This window comes from Ciona robusta, chromosome 11 (genome assembly GCF_009617815.1).
Source record: "Ciona robusta chromosome 11, ASM961781v2".
NCBI lineage: Eukaryota > Metazoa > Chordata > Ascidiacea > Phlebobranchia > Cionidae > Ciona > Ciona robusta.
The window spans coordinates 6,979,269-7,004,413 of NC_143245.1; the positions used below are offsets into that span (position 1 = coordinate 6,979,269).

Genomic DNA, 25,145 nt, shown 5'->3' on the forward strand with positions numbered 1-25,145 from the left:
CCTAGACTGCGTGGCTACACCGCGAACGTAGTGTGAACAAATCAAGTAGATGACAGCACGCATTTTTTCTTGTAAAGAATTTACGCGCATCACATAACGATGTTAAGTACAATGGTAATACTTTATGATAAAAAGACAGAATTTTCGAGAACTTTCGGCTCTCGTCGCAATATGTTTTTTTGTTTGTATAATATTCGAATTCTTAACGCACTTGTTTCAGGTTTGGAAGTTTTAAAACTTCAGTAAATTCGACAATTCTCTTTTCCAATTTGAAAAAACATTAAAAAAATTATAGGCAAACAGCATTAATGTGTGCTCTAATACTGCAGAACACAAAATGACAATCAGTTTAAAAACGTATTTTTAAAATACTTTAACTAGTATCGAAAAACATGCCCAATAAATGGCTCTCAGTATTTTCGCCTTGTCTTTTTTTGTTAAGGCGATGGCGCAATTGGGGACTGATAAAGGTATGTTCTTATCTTCGCAGGATTTTTTTTACTGAGATGACGTAATGTTTTTGGTTCCTTTTGCTCAGTTTTTCATCGTGGCTACGTTTAAGTGAAACAGCGTTTTATGGTGTCGGATTCTGTATAATTTGAGTGAATCAGCAAACGTATATGGTAGTTGCGTCGAGTGGTTGCGTCGATTTATATAAATAGCGATTGTTATTCAGCTTAGGTTCAACAACGGGTTAAGGTTCAGCTATTTTTGTCACTATAACAATAGATGGTATATATAAAATATATGTTTTTTAAATCATGTTTTAGTCTTAGTTATGTATTATTTGCCTCAAGTTTGTAATTGGTTCCAATAATGTGTATGTTTTATTCATAATGGTAATTTAACAACTTCTGTATACATAATTAAAGATAAGTCTGCTGTTTGATACATGATACAAATATTTCTACTTTAAAAACAGCTAACCATACCTTACTATTATTTACTTAAATATAACACATATTTTTATGCAATCTACAGGTTTTTCCATAGACTTTGCGTCAAAACAAAATTCTTTTACCTGTAAACCCGCTTTTACACTGTAGCTACTTGGTCCAATCATTTCAATATGGATAGAATTCCAGTATTGGAGATTGTAGAGCAACCTAAGCAGCGTGGAATGAGGTTTCGATACGAATGTGAAGGGAGATCTGCTGGAAGTATTCCTGGGAAAAATACAAATGGCGATCGAAAAACATGGCCGTCATGCCAGGTAAATAACAACCTGATTTGAAAGATTGCTTAAACATTTAAACTTTCCCAACAATCAGCACAATTTTGCTAGATTAGAATAGCGTACAAGTGTTTGTAATTAATAGCCTCTTGTCTTATTATAAATTATTTAATTAAAACAAAAATCGGCGCACTGGTCAGGCTACCTATGTAATACATTTTTAACTGTTAAAACTGTTTTGGGAAATTATAAAATTAAAAATGTTTGTTTAACTTTAATACATAAATCGTTGTTAGATTTGTTCAATTATAATTATTGTTTACTTAAATTTAATGCAATGGTATCAACATTTAGAATGTGATTTTTATTTGCTTGCTTGCTTGTCTAGGTAGGCAGTATGCACCCTTGTCTACTGGTATATACACCAGTGGCACTGCCAAAGCACAGTTTCATTGTTATGTCAAGGGCATTCATATAGAAATATTTCAGCTTTATATTTATATAAAGGCTAATGTACCCATAATATATAGCGTAACAATAATCAGTTATCAAGCTTATCTTTACTGTAAAATATATTAAAAACTGTGTGACGCACGCCTTTGTTGATTAAGTTCAAAATCAATATTTAATTATTTCTTAAAACATAACAGTGATAGTTCATTTAGTCTAGGCTTGTGTATTCATCACTGTCATTAACAATTTGGACAACTTGAATTTTAATTAAATTACCAGAAGACCCCTGCTTTCTTATGCTGTGTTTAGTACAGAGTGTATTAGGTTCAATTAACAACCAGTACTTGTGTAAACAATACAATATATTGATCTGGATACATGAAACTTGGCTTGTGTGTTGTGTTAACTGGTAACATGCAGTATTGTCTTTTAAGTATTTTTACATTGTTAACCAGTTTACTATTAGTTGGTTAATACATCAAAACACAGATAAGGGACGTGTACCCAGCCATTCGCTTCATTGTAAGCCTTTTTCCACAAAAACAAATTAAACAATATTACAATCAATCTATATGAACTCACCCCCTCTGTGAGGAATCTACCACAGTAGGAAATGTAATGTTTACTCTGTGTCAAAAAATCAATTCCTTTGCTAGCTTTACGGTAAAGGTATATATTACGCAAGGTAATAAATTATTGGACAAAAACAGTTCGCCTGTGGCTATAATAAAAAGAAATTCCTATTCAAAATGACAGTAGTGGTATCTTAGACGTTTAGCAAAAGTGCATTGAACCCACACATTTCGTTTATATATAAACACAACAGCCCATATTATAAATGGCACGATTGTTTCATTTCAAACATTTCGGTTTGATATCAAACCATCTTCACTGATGTCAAAAGTTAAAATGCATGCTGTAACAACGAGGTTGAACAAACATTGTCAAGTTCATGCTGTTCTAAGGGTGCAACATACCCATGCAGTTGGCTTTTTCCACACCATTTATAGCAAATGCAATAAAAACCTATCATTTTACAAAAACTATTTTGGTTGCAGGTCTTGAACTACTCTGGTGTGGCGATCATGCGAGTTTCACTTGTGTCCAAAGACGACCCACCAAGACCCCACCCTCACAGTTTAGTTGGGAGAGACTGTAACAACGGGGTTTGTCAGATTAACGTGGATCCTGGCAACCAAATGCTAGGGGTGTAAGTGAACAATTAACATTAAAGATATGTTTGTTTTTTGTTACAGCAACATTTGTGCAACAATTTAATTGTTTTGTTTAATTTTTCCTTAAACATATATTATATATATAGTTCTTTTTTCACACTTAATGTATAAGTTTTTTTTTAATTAGGCTATCTAGTAGTTTTCAAACATTCCTGATCTGGTTTATAAGCTGTGGGGTGTTAACTTAATAATAAGAAAAATTAAACCCAAAAAGACTACGAACTCTAAGTCACTTCTAGTATAGAGCAACTTCTATTTATTATTCCGTTGTCATTTTCTAAGGATTAAACAATTACTCGGCCACAGTAGGCTTCCTCCACAAAGCCACTTGCAGCACTTTAATCCAATTGTTCTCAACTTGTGAATACAACATGGTTTCCTTACAGTTTCCCGAACCTTGGTATTCAGTGCGTGCGACGCAGAGAAGTCGGTCAAGCGATACAAGACCGTTTAAACCATGGAGTGAATCCCTTCGGTACGATGTTGGACGGAGACGAGAGATCTGCAGTTGATGTCGACCTTAATATTGTTCGTCTTTGTTTTGAAGCTTTTATCCCGGACGCAAGGGGAAAATACACACAAAAACTGGAACCCGTTGTGTCAGATCCAATATATGATAAAAGTTAGTAAGAAACATAAACCATCTTAACATTTGTAGGGAGGAATAAATTAAAGTTTTTTTGTTTTTTTTCAAACAGGTAGTGTGTTGGCATTACTGCAACAGCAAGTTTTATTATGTAGCTTTTATTGCATGGGCAATTAAGTTGTTGTTTATTCTGCTGTGGGCAATATAATACTCTGTCTCTAGCTATATTGTTTTGGAGCACAAACATTAAATGTCATTGCACCGTGCACACCATACACATGTACTTGACCTGACTTGTCTTTCTTTATTTTAGAAGCCACTTGTTCGTCTGTGTTGAAAATATGTCGTGTCGATAAAACCCACGGAAGCTGTATGGGTAACGAAGAAGTATTTCTCTTGTGCGACAAAGTACAGAAAGGTAAAATATAATAATGCTAGAAGTTAACATGCAATGTTCAGCTTTGCTTCTGATCTTCTGATATTTTAACTGCAATAAATATTCATTTTAACAATTTACCTTCCTTGTTTTGGCAAAGAAATACATTCTAATACAAAATTGAAAGGTTAAAACATCTTGCTATTTAACACACACCTTCTATTCTGTAATGTTAAGGTCCAACTGTGTGGCAAACCATTGGTCTTGGGTTTACAAGGTTAAACTTAAAGCTTAATGCACCACTAACACACAGTTGTTTTATCTAAAGACACCTACATCAGCCTTTAGCAAACTAGTTTAGAACTGAGTTTACTCCTACCAGTTTTATTTAAGTAATTATAATTTTAGCACCAAACCCTTACTCAGTGGGCAGTGACAGTGCACATAATTTCTTTATGAAAATTAAACCCAATTAGTAATTATAATGTTGTTGTGTGTGTGTAAATATTGATCTTTATAACAGAGGACATCCAAGTTGTTTTCTATCGCGATAACTGGGAAGCTTTGGGTGACTTTTCATCCGTGGATGTTCATAGACAGGTAGCCTTTTAAATGGTTTGGTGAATATCAAGATATCATGGCACAGATGTCGCATTTTAATGTACATCTCCACCACATCTCCGACAGAATGAAATATAATTTTCTCTTTTAAGTACAGAAAAAAGTTGGCGTTCTTTTATTCATTTAACTGTCCTGAAAATGTATTTTGATTGTAATAATCATATTTACGGCATTGTAAACTGCAAGAATACTTTATTTTAAAAGTTATGAACTTAGATTCCCCAGATTACTTTTTTGAAACCTTACTTAGATTTTAATGTTTGCAGGTTGCTATTGTGTTCCGAACACCACCTTTTTGCAACGAAAATATCCAAGAGAAAGTAGATGTACAATTTAAACTAAGAAGGCCATCAGACATGGAGACAAGCAAGCCCCTAGTATTCACCTATCTCCCTGTATATCATGGTAAGTTACAGTCATACAATATTTTATCAGTGTATTCATTATACTTTGGAGCAGTGTTTTTTTTATTCTGTACTAAAACCACATTTTTAATTATCAAACCATATATAAAAATAAAACAACATTTAGTTATTCAATACTCCACATATCAAATATCTAAATCACATGCCTTTCAATCCATCATTGCCTCATTTAAAACCTGAAGCATTGTAATTATGACACTTATGTATGTGAAACAAAACTTTGATTTGTGTATAATTTTAAAATGCACTGTAACCACTGTTATATGAAATAGCAAGTCCCATGTTCCTGCTTGCATTCTTTTTGCTCCATGATCTCAGACACCTCCAAATTCTTGAGTTAAATTTGCAGGAAGTATTCAAGCAGAGAACTGTGCTTTTGCTGTCTCATGTTACCAATGGTCACGTGCTTAATATAATAGTCTCTTTATAAAGCAAGGGAAAGAATTGAGGGTGTCTGAGATCAAGTGAGCAGCAGGTGCAAAGTAAAAGTAAATGCTAAGATTTGTATGAAAGAATCTAAGCTGTCAGTTCAGCTGTTATCATAGTTTGACTCAGTTTGCTGTATTGCAGCCATGTTACTGGATAGGTAGCATACTAACAGCCACTGATATAATGAAGAGAAAAGATCAGACCATTCTGAGAGGAGGTTGAAAAGCACTGAGGCCGGAAGTTTCGTTTCAAAATGGATTTCTTCACCAAATTTTTCGAACCCTGATTTTGAACGAGTAGAACTGGTCATTGATGTTTTATTGCAAAACTTTATCTGTGTTTTGAGGCCTACTTCATTTATACCATGTTCCATGATATAATCATAGAGTATCTATGAACTTTGCAAGAAAATCAAAGCATATCTTTAATTGTAATTCTAATTGCCTGCTTGAAAATCTACTGTATTTTTTAATTTATTTTTACAAATCCAATTGTCTTGCCCTATATTAGGGTTATGATTTAAAACTGCTGTCTCCAGTTGCAATTATAAGCTCTTGCAACTGCAAAGTATGAACTTATGTTGTAGCAATTTGCATTCATACGTTTCAAAATATCTTTTTTTCACTTTGTAGCACTTTTAGTAGGTCTATTGTTTTTTTTAAACGACTGTTTTATTAAAAAAAATAATTTATTTAAAGAAACCGTGTGTACAATTGGCTTATTGGTAAAAGCACTTGAGTTTTAAACTATTTTACATTTATGTAGAGCGTAGTCACAACTGCATTGCATTCGTTTTTATTGCAAGGTCTCGTTAGGTTATATTTAGCTGCTATCATCAGCATATTAGGTCGGTCATAAAAGTTACCGCTACTCAAGGGTTTGAAATTGTCGTTTAATAAACAAATAAAGAGAAAATACTTTTAGTGGCTTGTTTAAACAATATTTTTTTTTAATAATAAAACATTTATTGTCGATGTACTTCCAACAAATGTCAGAACCACTTTTCTTTAACCAAGTTTGGTTGAAACTGATTACGGAGCCTTTATGCTTAACCTTATTTCAATAACAAAAACAATGTTTCATGGTAAAAATTTGAATAAAATGACACTTGTAACTAGAATTGCTGCATCTTAACCGCTTTTTGTTTTCCGTTTCGCCAGAAATGCCCCAGAAACATAAATTTCCGACCCAGCTACTCTCCCATCCGATCAGGAGCAACAACAACAAAAACGGAGAAATTAGGAAATTTATCAGTGACCGAATACGAAAATCAAAAGAACCAGGTAACATATTATAAATTACGAAATGAACCTGGATAACTGTGTTCCATTTAGGAATAAGGGACAGTTTTCCAGCAGCTGTTTATTATGCGTCGGGTGGTATTTTGGTTCCGACGTTGGTAATGCGCAGTTTGGGAACTAGATTTCTAACTGGAAATTTCTTTCAAAAGCAAAATTAGAGTACATTGTATTTTTAAAATGATATACCCCATTACTTTATCCCTGTAGGTGGTATACCTCTTAACACGTTTCATATTTTCGTTATTTCAGCTCAAAGACAGATGTATTCCCCTAATCCGAACATCGCTGCAGCTTCTCTTAACCATCACGGCATGATAAGGAACCCCAGCAACCCCACAATTTGTCCAACAGCTCAGCCTTCCACCGAGCAATTTACTTCAACGATGAACCCAAGCTACCAGTATGTGAAACGGGAAGATCACTCCTCCACCGCCATCTTTCCCGGCGACCCCCAGTGGCCGGACAGTAGTCATTCCCAGCCACCATTTCCAAGTGCTAGCAGTCTTTTCAACGACAGCATGGTACAACCAGGGTTCGGCCCCATACAGAACACCACAGCCACTCCATTCTTCGATGCAAACAGCGGAAAGTTCATCAGCGAAAAATCAACAATCAGCGAAGTGCAAAAAAGCGAGCTCGCAATGCCGACAGCTTTGCCGCCTGCAGACGATGGGCAAACGCAACGTAGTTACTTCTGGAGTGATTTGTTAAAACAGGAAGACAGCATCCCACGTCTTGATGCCGAGCAAACCCGTCAACTTCTTCAGGACAATGTTTCAATGCCAGACACCGCGTTGGAAAATATTTCCATGGATTCCATGCTGGAACAGTGGATGTCAAAGAAGTGCAGCATTGAAGGCCCAATGAGCATCAACCTTACTGATATCCTTGCCAGTGAAAACCTACCATCGACCAACAACGGCCCTACACAACCCATTGAGAACGAATACCAACAGATGTCTCCTTACCCTGCTTTCTCCACCTCCAACACCGCTCCTACAACTTCTAACTTGCTAACCCAGTCAATGACATTCTCCCAAACAACTATGCCCCTGGACGCTACCAGCACTGGGATATTATCCCCTAACCATACGCCGCAGCTGTTTAACCATCAACAACACCCAGTTATGTCCCCAATACATCCTTCGTCCCACCAGCCGCAGCAGAACGCAGTGAACATGCAGCGAATGGACATGAACCTCCCTGGTCAGCAGCAGCGATTCCACCCACAGTTTTCCGAACCCACCCCCTTTGGAACCAACAGCAACAATAACCATTGCATCGAGCAGACGAACCCAGGAACTTTTGCACTATCCCCCACTCAAAACGACCACAACGTAGAAAGCACCATCATAAGCACGTTCCTTCAAAATCTTGAAACTGTGCAGAGATAATGGTCATACTTTCATTGGAAATCATGGACGAATGATATCAGCACCCACGTCGGGCTCTTCAACGTGCGTTTTCAGTCCAACTTGAGAGCAACTCTTTTCATTGTGTGTTCATTAACGTTTTATTATTGCGCCGTTCCAGTGGTTTAACACCGTTGATCACATTTCAAAATAGAGCTGCATAACTCTAGTCAGCTGAAATTCTTTTGTTTTAAGATATCACGTTTTTAGCTTTTTTGAACTTATTTTTATCATTTTTAACTACAATAATTCTGGTGAACTGTTTACAGAAATACCATTGCAGCAACTCTGACGTAACAGCAAAATGTTTTTTTTATGCTAAAGTTTTACTCTCTTTACCCAGCAGCATGCAACTTGAAAATATAAAATGTCGATTTGGCCTCTTTTTGGCCAATCACATATTTCCAATTTAATGTCATACGTCTATATCAAGTCAGCATTATGGAACCTGCTCTGAAACTTATCTTATGTTGTACTAATACTATTCCTATAACCTTCAGTAGTGTGTTTGAACTATTACGTAGCAACCGATGTGTTTGGGAACCTTAGCGTTATTTGCTCCTGTAGCCATGTGCTCCACACACAAGTACTAATTCCGCGTAATTCGGTACTCCAAAGGGTGACTATAATATAAAGTAGATTTCATAAGTACAAATGGTAAAGGTGTTGCTGCCATACTTCACCCAACAAACAATATGTTGCCCCATTATCACCAAAATCACATTATGTTTTACATTGTACGTCGCTTAAAGTTTCTCTTGTTATTGTACAGTTGTTCCATTTGCCGCCTTGCTCTTCTTATATCCGCTTAAAGCGCTAAAATCTTTCATAAAACATTGTAAATAAAGAAAAGACACCGACTCGTGGCATGCTGAACGTCAAGTTACGACTCTTGGATTTTATCAGTGACTTTAGAATAGTCAGATTTATTCAGAACGTTCATTATAACACGTAAGCGGGTACGAGATTTATGAAACATGACAGCAGTGTTATAAGCTCCGTTGTTGTCCGCCATGTGAGGGTAAATAGGCTTCATTCATTTATTCATTTAAGGCACAATGTTATAGGATCGGGAACTTGCTTGCGAGTTACGAATGTTGATTTTAAGTTAGGTAAAGGTTCAGTTTAGTACGCAAGTATATGTGATATATTCACAAGCGTACAACCGCGTCAAGTGAATTTATTTCGTAGATTTTAAATCATGTTTGCACTTAATATAAAGCATTTGAATTTTCGGAGCGTGACGTGAAATACATTAAGAAATACTGGATTAAACACCCGATGTTGCCACAACTCGACGACGTGTGTGTTCCTGGGCAAGACTCTTATAACGATAATTGCTTGAACCGACAGTAATCTTAACATGCTCTTGATGCCATTGGCTGAAAAGCCGCTGCTGGATACTGCAAATTACTCGAAGCGGCAACGTGCACGTAATTAACGATCCGCTGTGCTATACTATAGTCAGTTGTTAACTGAAGTCATGCGTAGAAAAGATTGACAGTCTTGTCACAAGAACTTGACTTGTGCATGATATTTAGACGTTAGAGTACCAGAGTTCAATTAAAACTGTTACATGCATACTGTATAGCAAAGTTATTAAAGTAAGTTCAGAATCTGGTGTTATGTCCAGGTTTTATATAATTTATCGTTCTATGCAAATTACGAGTGAGTTTTGATAATTTTGAAGTACATCTAATGTGATGGAAATACGTCTCCAGCATCTGCTGTATGGATGTTTGGATCATGAAAATGTGATGAACGTATGATGACCTGGTGAGTTCGTGTTCCAATCGGCAGAGTAAGCGAAACCACGACTATTGTTTCTTGCTTTGGTTTCGCTTGCCCATGCACATTTAATCATGTTTAGTCATCTAAAGGCGTGTGTTTTAAGTTATGTTGGTTGGGCTTTAGGAAGATTACTATTGAGTGAGATTGGTCGCGCAAAAGGTTTTAGATAAACCTATGTGTATACACCGCTAGAAAACGTGTTTGCAATCAATGCGGTCTATATGCTTTGACATTTTCCGGTTTGGAAACTTTTTGCTTCGAGCGTTTGTTGATTGGACTCTTTATTTAAACACTCGTCACCACCGAACCGTGACGATTGCGCCATAATCTCAATCAGTGCTGACAAAGGTGTTTGTGTCAATTATTGACGCGCACTCAGGGAATCAGCTGCACGCGCTGCGTCGCCAGGTTGCATGAACTGTTTACATGCAGAGAGATAAACAGGAATAATTTAGTGTCTGTGAGAAAGTTTATGAAGAAATACTTGGTATTATGACAGACACAATGAAGAATGTGTAAATTTATTAAAGGAAGTTAAAAAAAAATTCCAGACTTTTTAAAGTTAGAATAGAATAAATTAAATCCCGCAAGAAATGAATGTTTTGTATCTGTTCGTTTGCCTTTTGGTCAACTCAGCAAGCTGTCAAACTGTGTGTGGTACGTATTGTGTGATTTATGCGCATGCGCCGTATAACCACCAGACCGACGTTTTATAGATGGAGGGCCACCTAGTGCTGTGATTGAGGCGAAAATCAACGAGGGCATTGACCGCCTGATGGCGCTGCGGAACCAGGAATGGGGTTGGGTGAATACACCACAGGCTGTGCTTGGTTTACAACTTGGACGACCCGGCTCAATATTCGGGTTGAACATGACTTTGAGTAAGATAGAAACAGAGATTGGCTCCCAATCCAACAGGTAGGTATTTGAAAGTGTTTGGGATCAACCGCAAATATATTAACCGACGCTTTTATCCATAAGGTATTTTAACTACTGTCGTTTTGCTGTTAAATCCCTAAACCACTGTAAAAAGTATTCATTAGAAAGCGTGGCTGCTAAACCCAAAATAGTTTTTTTTCTGTTTTTATCACTAGTGGTTTTAATAAGACGTTGCCGACAGTTTAAATGACTTCACTTTACAGAAACGTTGGGAAACTTGCATTGTATGCGATGGCATTGAAAGCGATCTGTGAAGATCCGACGAATTTCAGAGGAATAAATGTTATGCAACTTGTACAACAAGCAATGTCGGCCGAGTTTCGTTCGCAAAGTCAATGAATATATTGTGTTATAACTGACTTTTATTGTATTTTAATGTTAGTAGGGTGGGGGAAGATGGAACAACTTTTAATTCTATTTTCTCGTCCCACTTGGTAGTAAACAAAAAAATTTCAAATAAATATAAAACTGCATTCTCACGACTCCCATATAGACTATTGTTAATTGTTTAAAACACGATCGGGGTATTTAAATATAATGTTTGGTTTGTAAGCTAAACTTTAACATTATGCATGTCCAGATGGGACACTCAACAGCAAACCGAGATCACATTGGTACCAACTCGCGCTTGGATTTCAAGCTCAATGTGTGTTGGGTGATTCCATTGTTCCAATACACCTGTCAAAATTGATTCAATATCAAAACATGAACGGAAGCTTTGGACATTCTTCCTCTGTCGGTAACGATATTTATTTGGTTTATGCGAAACTTAGAGAGTGGACTAATTTTCGTAGTGTTAATTTAGCTTATTAAAACCGGTTTTTGATTTCCCCCTTTTTCTTTGAATGCTGTTGCTTGATTTATTACACCGATAAAAAGTTTAACTAGGGATTAACCAGTTCCAACCTTTGACTGGTTTCTGTTGAGTGTGTAAAAAAATACTTTCACAGACGTCACGTCAATGGCTCTGTTGGCATTGTCTTGCGTCCGAGACCGAAATGAAGTTGCCGACACTCCGATATTGGCATCTAAAGTAAACCTCGCGATTCAAAAAGCGATTGTATTTCTTGGTCGGTCAGTTATTTCTGAAAGAAACAACGTTTGGTTTGGAAACAAATATTCCACTCCTGGTGCCCTCTTAGCGCTAAAGGAAGCAAACAGAGATGGGAACTCCAATATACAATACTGCAGGTAACTCTATTATCTTCGTATTTCTACCAACCTGTTTTCTCTTTTTTACATTTTACTATACGTGGATAAGATCCTACAGTGTGGCGCGCCTTAGTACCTGGGATTTTATGCCCGAGTTGGCCCATCAGTGTCTTGCCCAATACCAACGCCTAATATACAATGCTCCTTGAGAATCGCTGGGCTACTGTTATATGATTCTGTAATATTCTATATTTACTACCAAATAGAAGGATACAAGAGAATAAAAAAATGGACTATCTTACTCCAACCCGCTATATTTTAATGCATGCTGGTGTCAACCGAACAAATTTGTGAAACACATAATATATTTATATATTATTCCACATTATAGTCACGTCGTGGAAAGCATGTTACGACAACCGTTGGCCGAGGAATTTTCAGCAGCAGTTGCGCAAATGCTTCCCGCTTTGAATGGGAACAGCGTGTTGTCGTTGATGGGAAATGTTACTTGTCCAACACCAGGTAATTTAATGTGTATTTTAAACTAATTTTAATTGTTGTATTGTTCAGAGTAACTGAATCAGTTATAACAACCTAATAAAAAGTAAGGTTTAACAAAATCCAAGTTTTTATCCCATTTGGATGTAAAAAACGACTCTAATAGGCCGTTCTTAATTATATAAAACATGATTGGGAAATATGGGACATAATCAATGTTCTTATTTTATCCCACTGTACTATATAAACTATAGATGTATATACACGTTCACATGAAAACAATTTAACAAAAATCGCCAAAACATTTTATTCTACTATTTGCATTTACTTGTATACGACATTCCTCTTTAGTCAAAACTCCATTTTTTATCCAGACCCGATTCCTGACCAATATCAACCTGCCGATGTCACTAGTTTGGTACATAGCTGCAATGACTTTCAACTTGGAAACTTTTTCCAAGAATTCTTTAAAGTTCGAATCAATGTCCGACTTTCAGTTATAACTCCTGACACAAACCAAGTCCCGTATAATGTAATTGAGGTTCCCAATGTGGAGAAGGATAATACATTACTGCAGGTTCTCCAACAAGCTCAATGCAACACAGACATAGAGTAAGTAGTATAATTTATACTGGAGAGATACAATCAAATTTATTATGTTTTGTTTTAGGTTTGAAACGCTAAATACAGCCTGGGGTGCAATGCTTGTTTCTGTCAATGGCGTACGTGCTAATCCTAACAAACGAGAATATTGGGCTCTAGTGGATGGTAGTTCTGGTTCTTTTTTGCCGACAGGTGTCAGCACATACCGGCCTTCCGATGACGAGCACATTGCGCTTAAATTGGCGACCTGGTAGTTTTGTTCAAAGGCTACAAATGCTCATTTTACTATAAATACAATGAACATTAAAAGCACTTTGCTGTAGAACTGGTATCTGATTTTAAAATCGCCATTTCTGGCGTTTTTGGAGCCGACCGGTCGGCTTTGCGACTGTTGCTGGCAACAAAATTAGGGGTTATGCGCGAATGTGCTGTTTTAGTCATTACTGTAACCCAGTTAACACACGCACAGCGAAAATTGCAGGTAAATATGCCATGACTGCTTTTAGTTAACACTGATAAGCAGTATAGACGATGTGGATCAAAAGCCAGGACTCGCGGTGGGCGTGCGCGTGGAATTTCCGCAGCCTCATAGTGGCAAGTGTGGTTTGGACGATTCGGCAGAAAACTCCGTCGCTGGTTCAACCGGTCGTCGTTTATATACTTTGTAATACGAGGTAATTACAATGGGCGAACTGAATGCAGGAATCCGGGCGGGCATCGCTACTTTATCGCAAGGAGCAATTAAAAGCGATTTTAAAACAAAAACTTAACCGCCATACAATGTATAACCAAGTGGAAAAAGTTTCTTGCGGGTTCCCGAAGCCCGCAAGGTGGCAAGTAATGGTTAAATTGATTAGATTCGAATTAACCTGGTGGTTATTAAACATTTAATCTCGATCCAGTCATTGTGACGTCATAGAGTATGCGCGATAGTCGCTTCGCAGATGGACGGGCTAATTTCATTCGTAGGTAGCTCCGTGCTCGTAATTATAGTTAATTATTCTAATTATGGTGCGCGGCAATCAGCTCCATGCTACCGCACAGGTCAAAGTACTTGATGTTAATACTGAGCCGTAAAACGTGATTAAACCCGAAGCATATCTAAACTTCATTGCCACAAATCAGTAGTTTTCAACATATTTTACTACCACGACCTATCATAGACATTACTACAACCCACTATAATCTAACACCGACATTTAAAATTTTCGTTAGGTCGATTTTAATGTATTTTTGCCTATGTAACAATAACAAGAAAATTACCCACGTTATTTGCAGTGATAAAATATTATTCAGTAACTTTAAAATATAATGTTTTCTGAATTAACTCTAATTTTCTCTTATTGAACAACCTTTTTTCTAATAATAAAATATTTTTATATATAATTTTAAAGATTTGTCCCGTTTATACAGTAAACATTTAATAAAACTGTAAAAACCCTTTCTAAAAGCCAAACAAAAATGAGGTTTTCAAACCAAAACAATTATATTTTCCAAATAATAGTGGGATAAAAAATCACAAACAAATAACTCCTGTTTTCCTCCGAGCCTAAAATAACGCTTGTAAATTACCCGATGATACTTATGTAGATACGGATTATGGTGACGTTATATTCCTAAGCGTAATTCCCCGACCAGAAACCTTGTCCGGAGCTGGCAAGCTTAATACGCCACAACACCACATCAATTATGATTTCCAAGAAATTGGAATTTTAAGTCAGTTCTGCAGAACAAGACATAGTAGGAGTTGCAAGTATAAGAAGACAAATACGAAAGTCATTTCTCAATCAAACATTCCAAGAAAAATACTCCATGGTCTTCGACACAATAACATGTTTGTGTATTTTTCATTTTCGTCAACGTGACGAGAAACTTTCTTAATTAGATAAACAGGAGTCAACAAAAGTTTCATCTATTTTTGTCAATTAATCTCAACTCAATATTATGATCGGAATCAAAACCAAATTAAAACGCACTGAAATTGAAGCCATGTTTAGCGGTCCAATTAAAGTTAACCGTGATGTAAATTAGAAAATAATGTCAGTCATCCGGTTAGCAATTACGAAGCTACACCGCATTTAGTTTGTGAAACAGGTTAAACTTGATGGGTCGCTCGCTGCGTGTTAACTGCTGGCCAATGTTCAATTAGAACCTTAATTCGGAACGGAATATTAACTTGATTCGATCCGTATGTTTCAAACCGACTTATTGCTCGGAATTGGCGTTCACCCATCTACGCGGATTTAATAAAAAATAATCCGATTCAATGATGCTCTTACAGCAATGCTCATGTCGTATTGTACGAGTTCTGTACAATTTCTTGCGGAGCCGGATTTCAGCCGTGTAACCCACCGGAACGCTGTCCCGGATGCCCGCCAAATATTTCAAATTTACCAGAATAGAATTCAAGGTATTTTAAAACCAAATCGCAATAAATTTAATTGCCTTTTCGCCTGAATTAACTTATAGTTTCGGAAGTCACGGTTTAAAAAATCCGGTTCTAATTCTGTGCAAGATTTTAACGAAAAGTTGGTGCGTAACATATATTTGCTAATAAGCCTCTTTTGGGTATATACTTCGTGGAAAAAGCCCACATAAGACATATAAACTATACAAACATGCACGAGTATCCCCATGACCGCCATAGGACTTTAAATAAATTTAGAGCTATATATATACATTTCGCTATGAATATCGATTTAAATATATACTTACTTTAAATAGGAAGTGCGGTTTTAAACCCGCAAGAAGAAGTATTGCGGGAAACCAGTAAAACGCATGTGTTTTTAATTCAAGAAACCAGTAAAATGCGGGAAACCAGTAAAACGCATGTGTTGTTAAAGTAAAGTTACAATAAAGGCTTGAAAGTTACTATGACTAAGTGAATATGAACACTTTTATGAATCTTTTTATTTATAGGAATTGCCTGTAAGATGGGACATGTTTTTCTCGTTTCCCTTCCCATGTGGTAGTAAGCAAATAATGTTAAAAAACATATATAACCGTAACCTCGCTACTCTATATAATAGCGATGTTTGTTTAAAACACGATCAGGAAATATGGGACTTGAGTGCTAACGGTATCCCATCTTACCCCACAGTACTATATGAATTAATGTTAACTAATGTTGGAAATAGCAGTCAACAAATATAAGTATATATACCCTGAGTTCATATATAAGAAAAAGTCTCGTTCTGTTGCGGTGATTTTTCTTCCGTTTTGCGTAGATTTATGTGTGTAATGCCGTATTTAATAAACAAAGATGTTTGTTTACGTATAAATAAACAAAAAGTGAAAAACAGTAGATTAAATAGACAAACTTTCGTTGAGCAAGTTAGAATTAATTAAGAATCCCATAACCGCAGCATTTTTGTTTTTCCGGTTAATATACCCGTGTGATTAGGATGACTCAGGGAATTAAAACCGACTTCCGAATTCGTTTGAACCCGTGAGTAGCAATCTAGATGAGTCATTGTCATCTCAATATGACGTAACAATGGTCTTAGCACTCGTGATTTATAAATTTTTATATCGTGACTGATTTCGCCGCATATATCTGATGCAATACGTCATGTGGGAAACATGTTTTATATACCAGTATGTGCGTATCCATAAATATTTTTCATATAGCACTGCTGTGGGGTAAGATGGGATATATACTGTTAGCACTTAAAATATATATTTCCTGGTCGTGTTTTGAACAATTAACAAAGCCTTTCCACGGTCGTGAGGCTACGGTTATATAATCCGTAAATATTCTTTGTTTACTACATATATATGGAACGGGAAACCCATCTTACCCCACCCTACCATAGGTTTAATACAGTGTAAACACACAGTATCATATACGAGGTCCTTATGTCGACTGTTTAGTTTAATATTTTGCCCAACCACAAGAATGTTGTATTGGGAAATCCCGCAGCCAAATTAGCATTTCGAGTTGCTTATTGTAGCATCACGCAAATCACAAACACGGAGTAACAGCAGCAAACACGACGCCAGATAAGCTAAAATACCGAACTATCCGGGCGAACCTGCTTTACAAGTGAACAGTGACTCGAAAAGATCGTGGCCGAATAGTTGAACTTCTACCCAAAATTCGACTCAATAGTGTTTGAATCCCATGATTTATCGCACGTCGTCTTATGCGCAACATGAATAAAAAATTTGATAAATTTGTGTTGGTGCTAAAGGTCATGGCCTATGGCTAGTTGATGATTCTCTGTGACGTCACAGTATGTTATATAGGTTTTTTTATGCTGTCGAAAAAATATTGTTTAAAATTTTAAACTGTAGCCGTTTATAAATGCTTCCAGAAATTAGGGTGCACGCGTGTATTTAATTTTGGCACATTTAGTGGCAATATCGTATTCATGGCTTAATAATTCCGCTTTAAACGTGCGACAAGGTTCGAATCCAAGAAAAACAAACGCCCCGGGGAAACCTTGTTTGTCAAGAAAATTTAACCTTGCGTGATTGGCCACAATCCGCCTCTCGCGCCCACGACACACCCCACCTTTGTCGCTTGTTGTTACGTCATAGTGCTTAATTATGACAAGCGCTTTAGCTCTTTCTGAAACATGATGGCCTTGAAACTTACGAATTTTAGGCTCATTTTCGGTGGCCAACGCGTATATGCTACGTACCACGACATCCGCTAAGCTGCTGGTGCGGACTAGTTAGTTGAAGAATTCCGTTTGCTGACCGCAATCGTATTTGCTTACGTCTAGCAAGTCTTCTTATAAATTGAATTACTTTCGAATTCTACATGATCCGCCGTTACAATAACATCTCCAGTCATGAACACAGTTGATGTGTGCTTGAATCTAAGTTCAATATCAACAAGGGCGTTTCTCGGCGGTCACAAATGCTTGATTCTTGTTGATGGCAGCAGAGGACATGGTAGCTACTTCCGTGAACAAATGTGGTTATCGTGTCATTAGCCTACAGGCCCTCAAATGCACCTTGAATGCAACCACTGTTTATCAGAAGGCCGGGGTTATAAGGGTTTAAAAAGAAATGTTAACAAGCATCATATAGTACTGTGGGGTAAAATGGGATACTGTTTGCACCCAAATCCCATATACTTCCTGATCGTGTTTTAAACAATTAAATTTTACCCAATACATAATTTACGTCGTTCACACACAGACGTTGTTTTTATGAAGCATTTTTATAATGTTGTATTAGGCGTCGTGGGGTGAACCGTGGAACATACTTTTCTATTTTTGTAGCGTGATCCCGCTACACGGCAACGCGGTCATCGCAACTTTACAGTTTAGTTTGCAAACATGCAGAATATAACGTTTTGGTGCACAAGTTTGTGTTTGGCGGTCTTGCCACAAGAAATTATACAACATAGAGTTTCGCCCTGACGTCATCCATGCAAGAACTGTCATCACCGCGCACAAATATAGTTGTTTTGACTCAAGGTCGTTTAAGTTCAATAACATGTAAATGGCGCTCGTATAACTTGCCAATTAGATACTAAAACCTAAGCGTACCATATTGAATGGCACTTAATGATTCAATGCTCGGTTCAAGAGAGTCACAAACCGGTTTAGGTTTATAATGAAGCCACGTAACTTTGGTTGAGATTCTAAACTCAAAAGTTTTACCGTAAACTGGTATGTGGTATTAGAAAATGTTGGGTAGCGGTATTAGATACATAGACAAAGACTTTATCGTGTCGTGAGGTTAGGGCGTAAAATCTATCTTGGTCCGTCGGATTGGGTCAATGGGTTTCATCTTATAAAGTCGTGATGTGTCGTTATACGTTAGTTAGTTAAATGTGTTCAGTTTTTCTTGCTAAACCGGGAAATAATAAACTGGAAAAGATAGTAGAAGCGACGTTCTATGTATATTGGCCGATTAAAATCTACATTAGTTTAACAGGGTGCGGGTTGTGTCGATAAGAGGGAATTTTTGTTTCTCGCAGAACATGAGCCGTTAAATGTTCCGTACTTGTTAGTATTTTTACCATTAGCGTCCGAGCTCCAAAATATTTCTGAATGAGCCAATAGGATCCGTAATAGGTTAACCACGTGACTGACCAGTAATCTCAGTCACGTGTCGTCATGTCGAAAATTTTCTTGAAGATTTTCGGAAATGTTTACAACGATTCCACACGGTTTAAGCTCGCTCGAAAATATTTTCCACGCCGTTTAGGAATGACTCAATTTCATGCACAAGACCGTTGGCACCATCGGAATAAATTAACCCTGAGGCGCGGAAATTTGCCCGTGTCGCGCGCGCTGCAGTTTTCTCGGATCTTGTGACGTAGTGTAGGCGATCGCAGCGACTCTCCCCATGTTGTTACGTCACAATTTTACTACAAGTGCCTGGAGAGTGAGAGAGATATATACGAACGATTACGGACTTTTTCGTCCGTCGATTGCTGTTATGCTGCGTTCCACGCGTGTTTCGCTATTCAAGTTCGACCACTCTGTTGTGTGCAGTGTTGCTAAATGTTCTTCCGCGAAAGTCATTTACATATAGTTCGGGAAAGCTGCCAGACAGGAGCACTTTATTACTAGGTCATATGCCCAGTATATATATATTACGATGTCAGACCGACTGTGGCTTCGTTAGTTTACATAGCAAATTTTGGTTAGATTTAACTTTACTATGAAATATAAAATACGCAAAACCACGTTGTTTTAAAGTCGTAAGGTAAAACATATTGTAAAACCTCTATTATTTCCATTTCTAGACAATACAGACTATGTTACATGACATAAGAAAGTCGAAGGAAGGAGCTGTTATCATGTGTGATAAGAAAAAATATATCTTGAAGTCCAAATGCCACATTGGTGAAGTAATGGAGCAGCTGGACACACAGCGACGACACACAGAAAATTCCACTTGTGACGTCGCTCTTGAAGTCGAAGGCGAACTATTGTTAGCTCATAAAGCAATTCTCGCGGCTTGTAGCGGCTTCTTTAACGAGAAATTAAAAGAATCAACATCAACGCTAATTGGTCAAAGATCTCTGGATGAAAAACTCTTTCATCCGATGCCCCCAGCAAAAAGAAGACGCAAAACGGTCTCCGAATCTCACTACGGAAGATCAATCTCAGTCAAGATGATCCCGAGTCCTCCGACTTCTCCCATTCTTCCACCTTCTCCAAAGTCTCGCTCCTTTGCAGCTAAGTGTCTCCGAAGGAGACAAACCATTTCGCTCCCAGGATTCAACCCGATTATTTTTGGTCAACTGTTAGATTACATGTACACGATCGAGCTGTGCATTACCGAAGAAAATATCGTTGACCTTTTACTAATGTCATGCTTGCTCCAAGTAAGTAGGTCTATTAAGTTTAGCCCCAATATTGCGACGTTTGATACACGGCAAAGGAACTAGGAATTAGACCCATATTCCCATAAAAGTTGGCTCGATATTAAAAAATTGAGCATTATTGTTCATATAAGTTCCGGTTTCATGTCGCGTTTTTAAAACCAACAACTATGGAAAGATAAATAATGCACCCTTTAACGAATTTCCTTATAAAAACGATACACTAAAACAGCGCAAGTCGTATTTATATAAGATCACCATGTGTGCTACGTGTATATACTGTCAGTTGTCCTAACCCCGCGGATAAATTTAAAAAACAAAGTTGCAACAAAGTCAAAAGAAAACGGCGGATTCGAACAAACGAAACAGAAAGAGACAACAGGTTTTGCAACGTAATGAGAAATGTTCGTTGTAATGCGGCTTCAGCCCACAAACCATACCTAGTTTTTAGACTGATTTCAAGCGTAAACAGCGTTTAAATTTCACGGACAATATAGCGTTACAATAAGTAGGGTGCTTTCAGAATATTGTATATTTGAGTCGGTATACTCTATTTTACATACAAAGTAATGGAAAATATAAAAATAATAAAATCTAATCTGTCAAAAGGTTCATGACGTCATCAAAGCCTGTATGTACGTAATGCTGAAAGAACCAACATGGAAATCCAAGGCAAAAAGATCAAATATAAAACCTCCTGCTCGCTTTTCGCGCCGGCGGTCCGGAGAGAAAACCAAAGGAAACCCAAATCCTCATTTATACAGGTAATTGTTACAAACATACAAATATACAATGGTCTCCGGGCCTAATATTAAATACCTATTGTTTATTTTGCATTACACAGAGAATCTCGGCACCCAAAAATGTATTTTCGATACAAACGCAACAACATTCTGCTAACTTTTACCCACTAAAAATACATATATTTTAACGCAATTTTTAAAACTATAAAATGCATCCTGTCTAAGTGTGGTTTCTATAAATACAAGAGTTATTTAACAAATGAAATAGGTGTTTGGTAAAAACTCTATTTTCTAATTTTCCAGATATCCTTTATTGCACACACAGCGCTAACCGTGTGACATTATTGGTATGTTATCGATTTATTTTGAAATTGTTTATTTGCGTTATAGACCAATCGAAGATCCCGAATCGACCGCCGTGAGCCAAAGTGTGAAATCCGGTAAGCTTGTCATTTGAAGCTCTGTGGTTTCGAGGTTTTATTGAAATTGTTGGTTGTGGAATATTGGTGCGGTGTATGTATCATCGTAAAGCTGACGCCTATATAGCATTTGGTATAAAGATGCTGCCCAGCCTTTATTAAAAATCGAAACTTTTTGGGTTATACGGACTATAGTCGTCGTTGGGTATATGATCTGTTCACTGTTACCCTATATTTACCGGGTAAAAAAAATTTAAATGTACTACAGCCCTATTCCTTGGTGAAAGCCACTCCACTAAAGTTCGCCATTTTCATTTCGAGAATGTCACGTATATGCTGATCATAGAAAAGTTTGTTTAAAAGGCGGTTCAACCGATATATATACTTTCCATGTTGAGACAGCTCGGAAACCAGAATGGCTTTTTTCGTCTTTGTTAATAAAAAGACGAGTGTGCGATGCATAAGCGAATAATCAAAGATATATATTGATAAAAATATCATGAAACCTTGCTATAAAGTTAGTAGTTAAAGAGTATTATTAAAAACACAACAATTTCCGATAATTGTTGGGAAGTGACGGCGTCTAAAATAAACAATTCATATTGTTTTAGCTGTCCGGCACCCGCAGTGTGTTATTACGAGGCCTATATTAGGTATTAGTCCACGAGCAACGACGAGCCAAACTTGCGTGACTAGTTTTCAAATTTAATTTGTTTCGGCCCATGTCCGTGGACAGTGCCATTATCGTGCCATTATCGTTGAAAAACAAGACAGCACGGGGATTGAAAATAATGGCGAGCTCTAGCGACAAGCATCTAGATGCATTATCCTTTATGATCCCATAATGAGTGCGGTGGACACATCGGCGTTTCCATTAACCGACTCTCAGCGTAGAACGGGATATTTTCTTATCTCACTTAGCAGAGATCTAATTATCGGCTCATCTGTATCAAATGTCCATTTTTACATCTCGTAGTCGTTTTTTGTTTCAGCCACAGTTGCGTACAATTCCGCTCGCCGGACGCAACAATATAATGCTCTTGACAAAATCTTGACACCGCTAAGAACTACGGCTTTGTTCTAAACCTCGTTATTAAGAAACTTGAACGGCAGGGTAATGAGAAAAGTACAATCCATAATCCAGTCTGATATAGCCCCAATACCTGATAAACGTCTAATACACCAACGCCGTTTAATCAAAGCTTTAATCTGTAATTTAAGCTAAATCACTTATATATCAATGTACCCAAGATACTTGTAAAACAAGCCAATAAAGGTGGCCTTTGGTACACTGTACAACCTTATGTCACATTCAATTCATACGAACTTTAACCATAGCGTTTTTTTAAGCGAAATATGTAGATTTCGTAACACCTTGCTGGTTTGGCGTAAACAGCTTAACAATTATACTTTCCACAGGTAAACGACAATATGAAGAATCAACGTGTTTGGAATCGTCTGGTAATAAAACGACGTCCTCATCTGAAGGAAGTAACACCGAAAGTGAGAATTGTGACAAAGTTTTGGCTCGTTACTCTGGTGTACAAAGCAAAGAATTGTGGGAGCATTGCATAGTTCCCAGACCATGCTCGCCTGTCGACTGCAGTAAATTAGCGCCCGAGCGACATTGTGAACGTTCTGCGGCTCGATCTGATAAGACGGAAAGTGATAAAGCGGTGCCCATTCTCCCAGACCGAAGAATGTTTATGCCCCCCCAACTAGGGATGTCCTGCGGAAAACAGTTGCCAATTCAGAAAGCAAGAAGTTTTGAGCGACGATCTCCTTTGGCTGCCGGAAGAATTCGAACTTACAGCGAAGGTCAGCACATACTGCCACCTTCACGGAGCTACGGTGATGTTGCCCATGATAGCGTACACTCAAGCCTTGGCGTTTCGTCACGTACTGACGCAACAGTGGTTCAAACTGATCGGCGAAGATTCTCTGGTCTCCACCGCCAGAGACCGGTAAGAAGTGACTCCGATCCAAGACTGGATCGAAGCTTTAAACAAGTTGTGCAACCAAGCCACGATGACGTTACCCGTCAAGCAACTACTTTACCTCAATACCCGGTTAACCTTAGTAGCCATGCATCTAAACCGCCAACAATCGGAACACCACCCCTAACTACACTAACAGCTGCTCAAAGCAATCTGATTCAGCCTGCGTTTGATTACAACAGATTATTCCTCGAACAACAATACGCAGCAGCACTTGCCGACCAAATGTGCCAACCAAGCCAGTTGTTTCATCCACACATACCTGCTCTGTACCCTCCCGGCTTTCTGGTCAATTTGCCCCAACAACCAGAGGTGTTGCTCTCGCCTCGTACCACGTTGTACACCCATTGCGCAGGCAACACACCTCAAGTTCGACCAGTTCTAACCTTTCCAGGTACAGCCACATCTTTTCATGAGCAAACATTCTCGCACAACTTGATTCCAAAGCATCTAAAGTTTGTTGAACCGCTGTATTATGCCAGTGAACCGCCGTGTTATAAAAAAAGCGTTTCCCATTCCGAAACAGAGAGACCAAGATACGACGTCTCGTGCATTAAGCACCTGAAAAAACGTAAGCTAATGTCTGCTGCAATGGCAGATTCCGGTACAGATACGGAAAGTGTGGAAGCAATGAGTATAGACAGTGGTGTGGTGATAGAATCAAGCAAATCTATTTCGCTCCAAGCGAACTCCATTGAAGATATCCCGTCAGTAAACCACCAGTCGAAACCCGTAAGCAGCACGGCGACAATATCTCCTCTTTCACTCGGCACAAATGAAGAGATTGCCAGACAACAGCAATGTGTCATGTAGATTGTAGATTTGATAAGTGAACTTTGAAAAGAGCTATATCTGTCCATTCCAGTCTTTGAAGTCTTCGTATCCATTCCATATGCGTTGTAACCTCGCACCAAACCAATGCATTCCGCGTTCAATCATTTGTGTGTATATAAACTTAAGTTCTCTCACGTTCCATTCCATTGTACAGTACTGTGTTCTGTCTCAGGGCAACATTAGTTTAGAGATGTAAGCATCTTGCACATACACCTTCTCTAATGTTCAACCACTTTGTATAAAATATAAGTTACTGAATTATTAAGGTGTCTGTTTTACTTTTATGACCTTCAGTCGTTTTGTCGGGCAACTTAGCCAACCATTATCGAACTGAACCAGCTTCCATATAGCCTACCTTATATACAGTTATATGTTGTAACATGCCCAATCTTGCCATTTTGTGTGCATGGTTTCTTGTGTATAAAGCGTATGCTTCTCCAGCCGCTGTGTGCTTGCTTTTACTTTAGCCCATTCCGATACATATGTATAGACACTTCACCCTAAATGCTACCGCGTATTAGCTTTCCCATCTCCAACAATAATTGCTGGGGTAATCTTACCGTATTTGCATTCCATCCGTAATAAGTTAAATGGTACCATTATAATCGTGTACGTTTCGCAGTTAACGTTTGGATTAAAATAGAGAACCGCAAAACTGGTGGTGAAATACTTGAACAAAAGAACTTAGGCTATATGGCACAGATAGAGAGGCAACTTTAAACGTTTTATAACGTATTATAATACAGCATAGCGAGTGCATATAGGCAGACCCCCCCTTCCAAATTAGCTGCAGCGATCTCTGGTATAATATTATGTTTAATGATTATACCAAAACACCATGACCTATGAGGTTTAGTGGTTTG

At 37.8% G+C, this 25,145-nt stretch overlaps 3 protein-coding genes across 3 annotated transcripts; all 3 read left to right on the forward strand.

The window, feature by feature from the left end:
- Positions 1-967: 967 nt before the first annotated feature.
- Positions 968-8,872, forward strand: LOC149728903 (uncharacterized). The gene is made up of 8 exons (XM_089887791.1): positions 968-1,213; positions 2,686-2,837; positions 3,249-3,484; positions 3,762-3,866; positions 4,348-4,424; positions 4,712-4,850; positions 6,460-6,582; positions 6,850-8,872. Exons 1-8 carry the CDS (start codon positions 1,070-1,072, stop codon positions 7,992-7,994), a joined length of 2,121 nt encoding a protein of 706 aa, XP_089743917.1. The 5' UTR covers positions 968-1,069; the 3' UTR covers positions 7,995-8,872.
- A 280-nt stretch (positions 8,873-9,152) lies between these two features.
- LOC149728904 (uncharacterized) lies at positions 9,153-24,937 on the forward strand. The gene is made up of 5 exons (XM_089887786.1): positions 9,153-9,788; positions 19,708-20,292; positions 20,899-21,053; positions 21,423-21,472; positions 22,871-24,937. The coding sequence occupies exons 2-5, from the start codon at positions 19,720-19,722 to the stop codon at positions 24,259-24,261; spliced, it is 2,169 nt and encodes a 722-aa protein (XP_089743912.1). The 5' UTR covers positions 9,153-9,788; positions 19,708-19,719; the 3' UTR covers positions 24,262-24,937.
- Positions 9,947-13,307, forward strand: LOC149728905 (transcobalamin-2-like). Its single transcript, XM_089887823.1, has 8 exons — positions 9,947-10,460; positions 10,520-10,721; positions 10,946-11,073; positions 11,323-11,481; positions 11,693-11,933; positions 12,286-12,416; positions 12,767-13,004; positions 13,063-13,307. Exons 1-8 carry the CDS (start codon positions 10,397-10,399, stop codon positions 13,247-13,249), a joined length of 1,350 nt encoding a protein of 449 aa, XP_089743949.1. The 5' UTR covers positions 9,947-10,396; the 3' UTR covers positions 13,250-13,307.
- Positions 24,938-25,145: the final 208 nt, after the last annotated feature.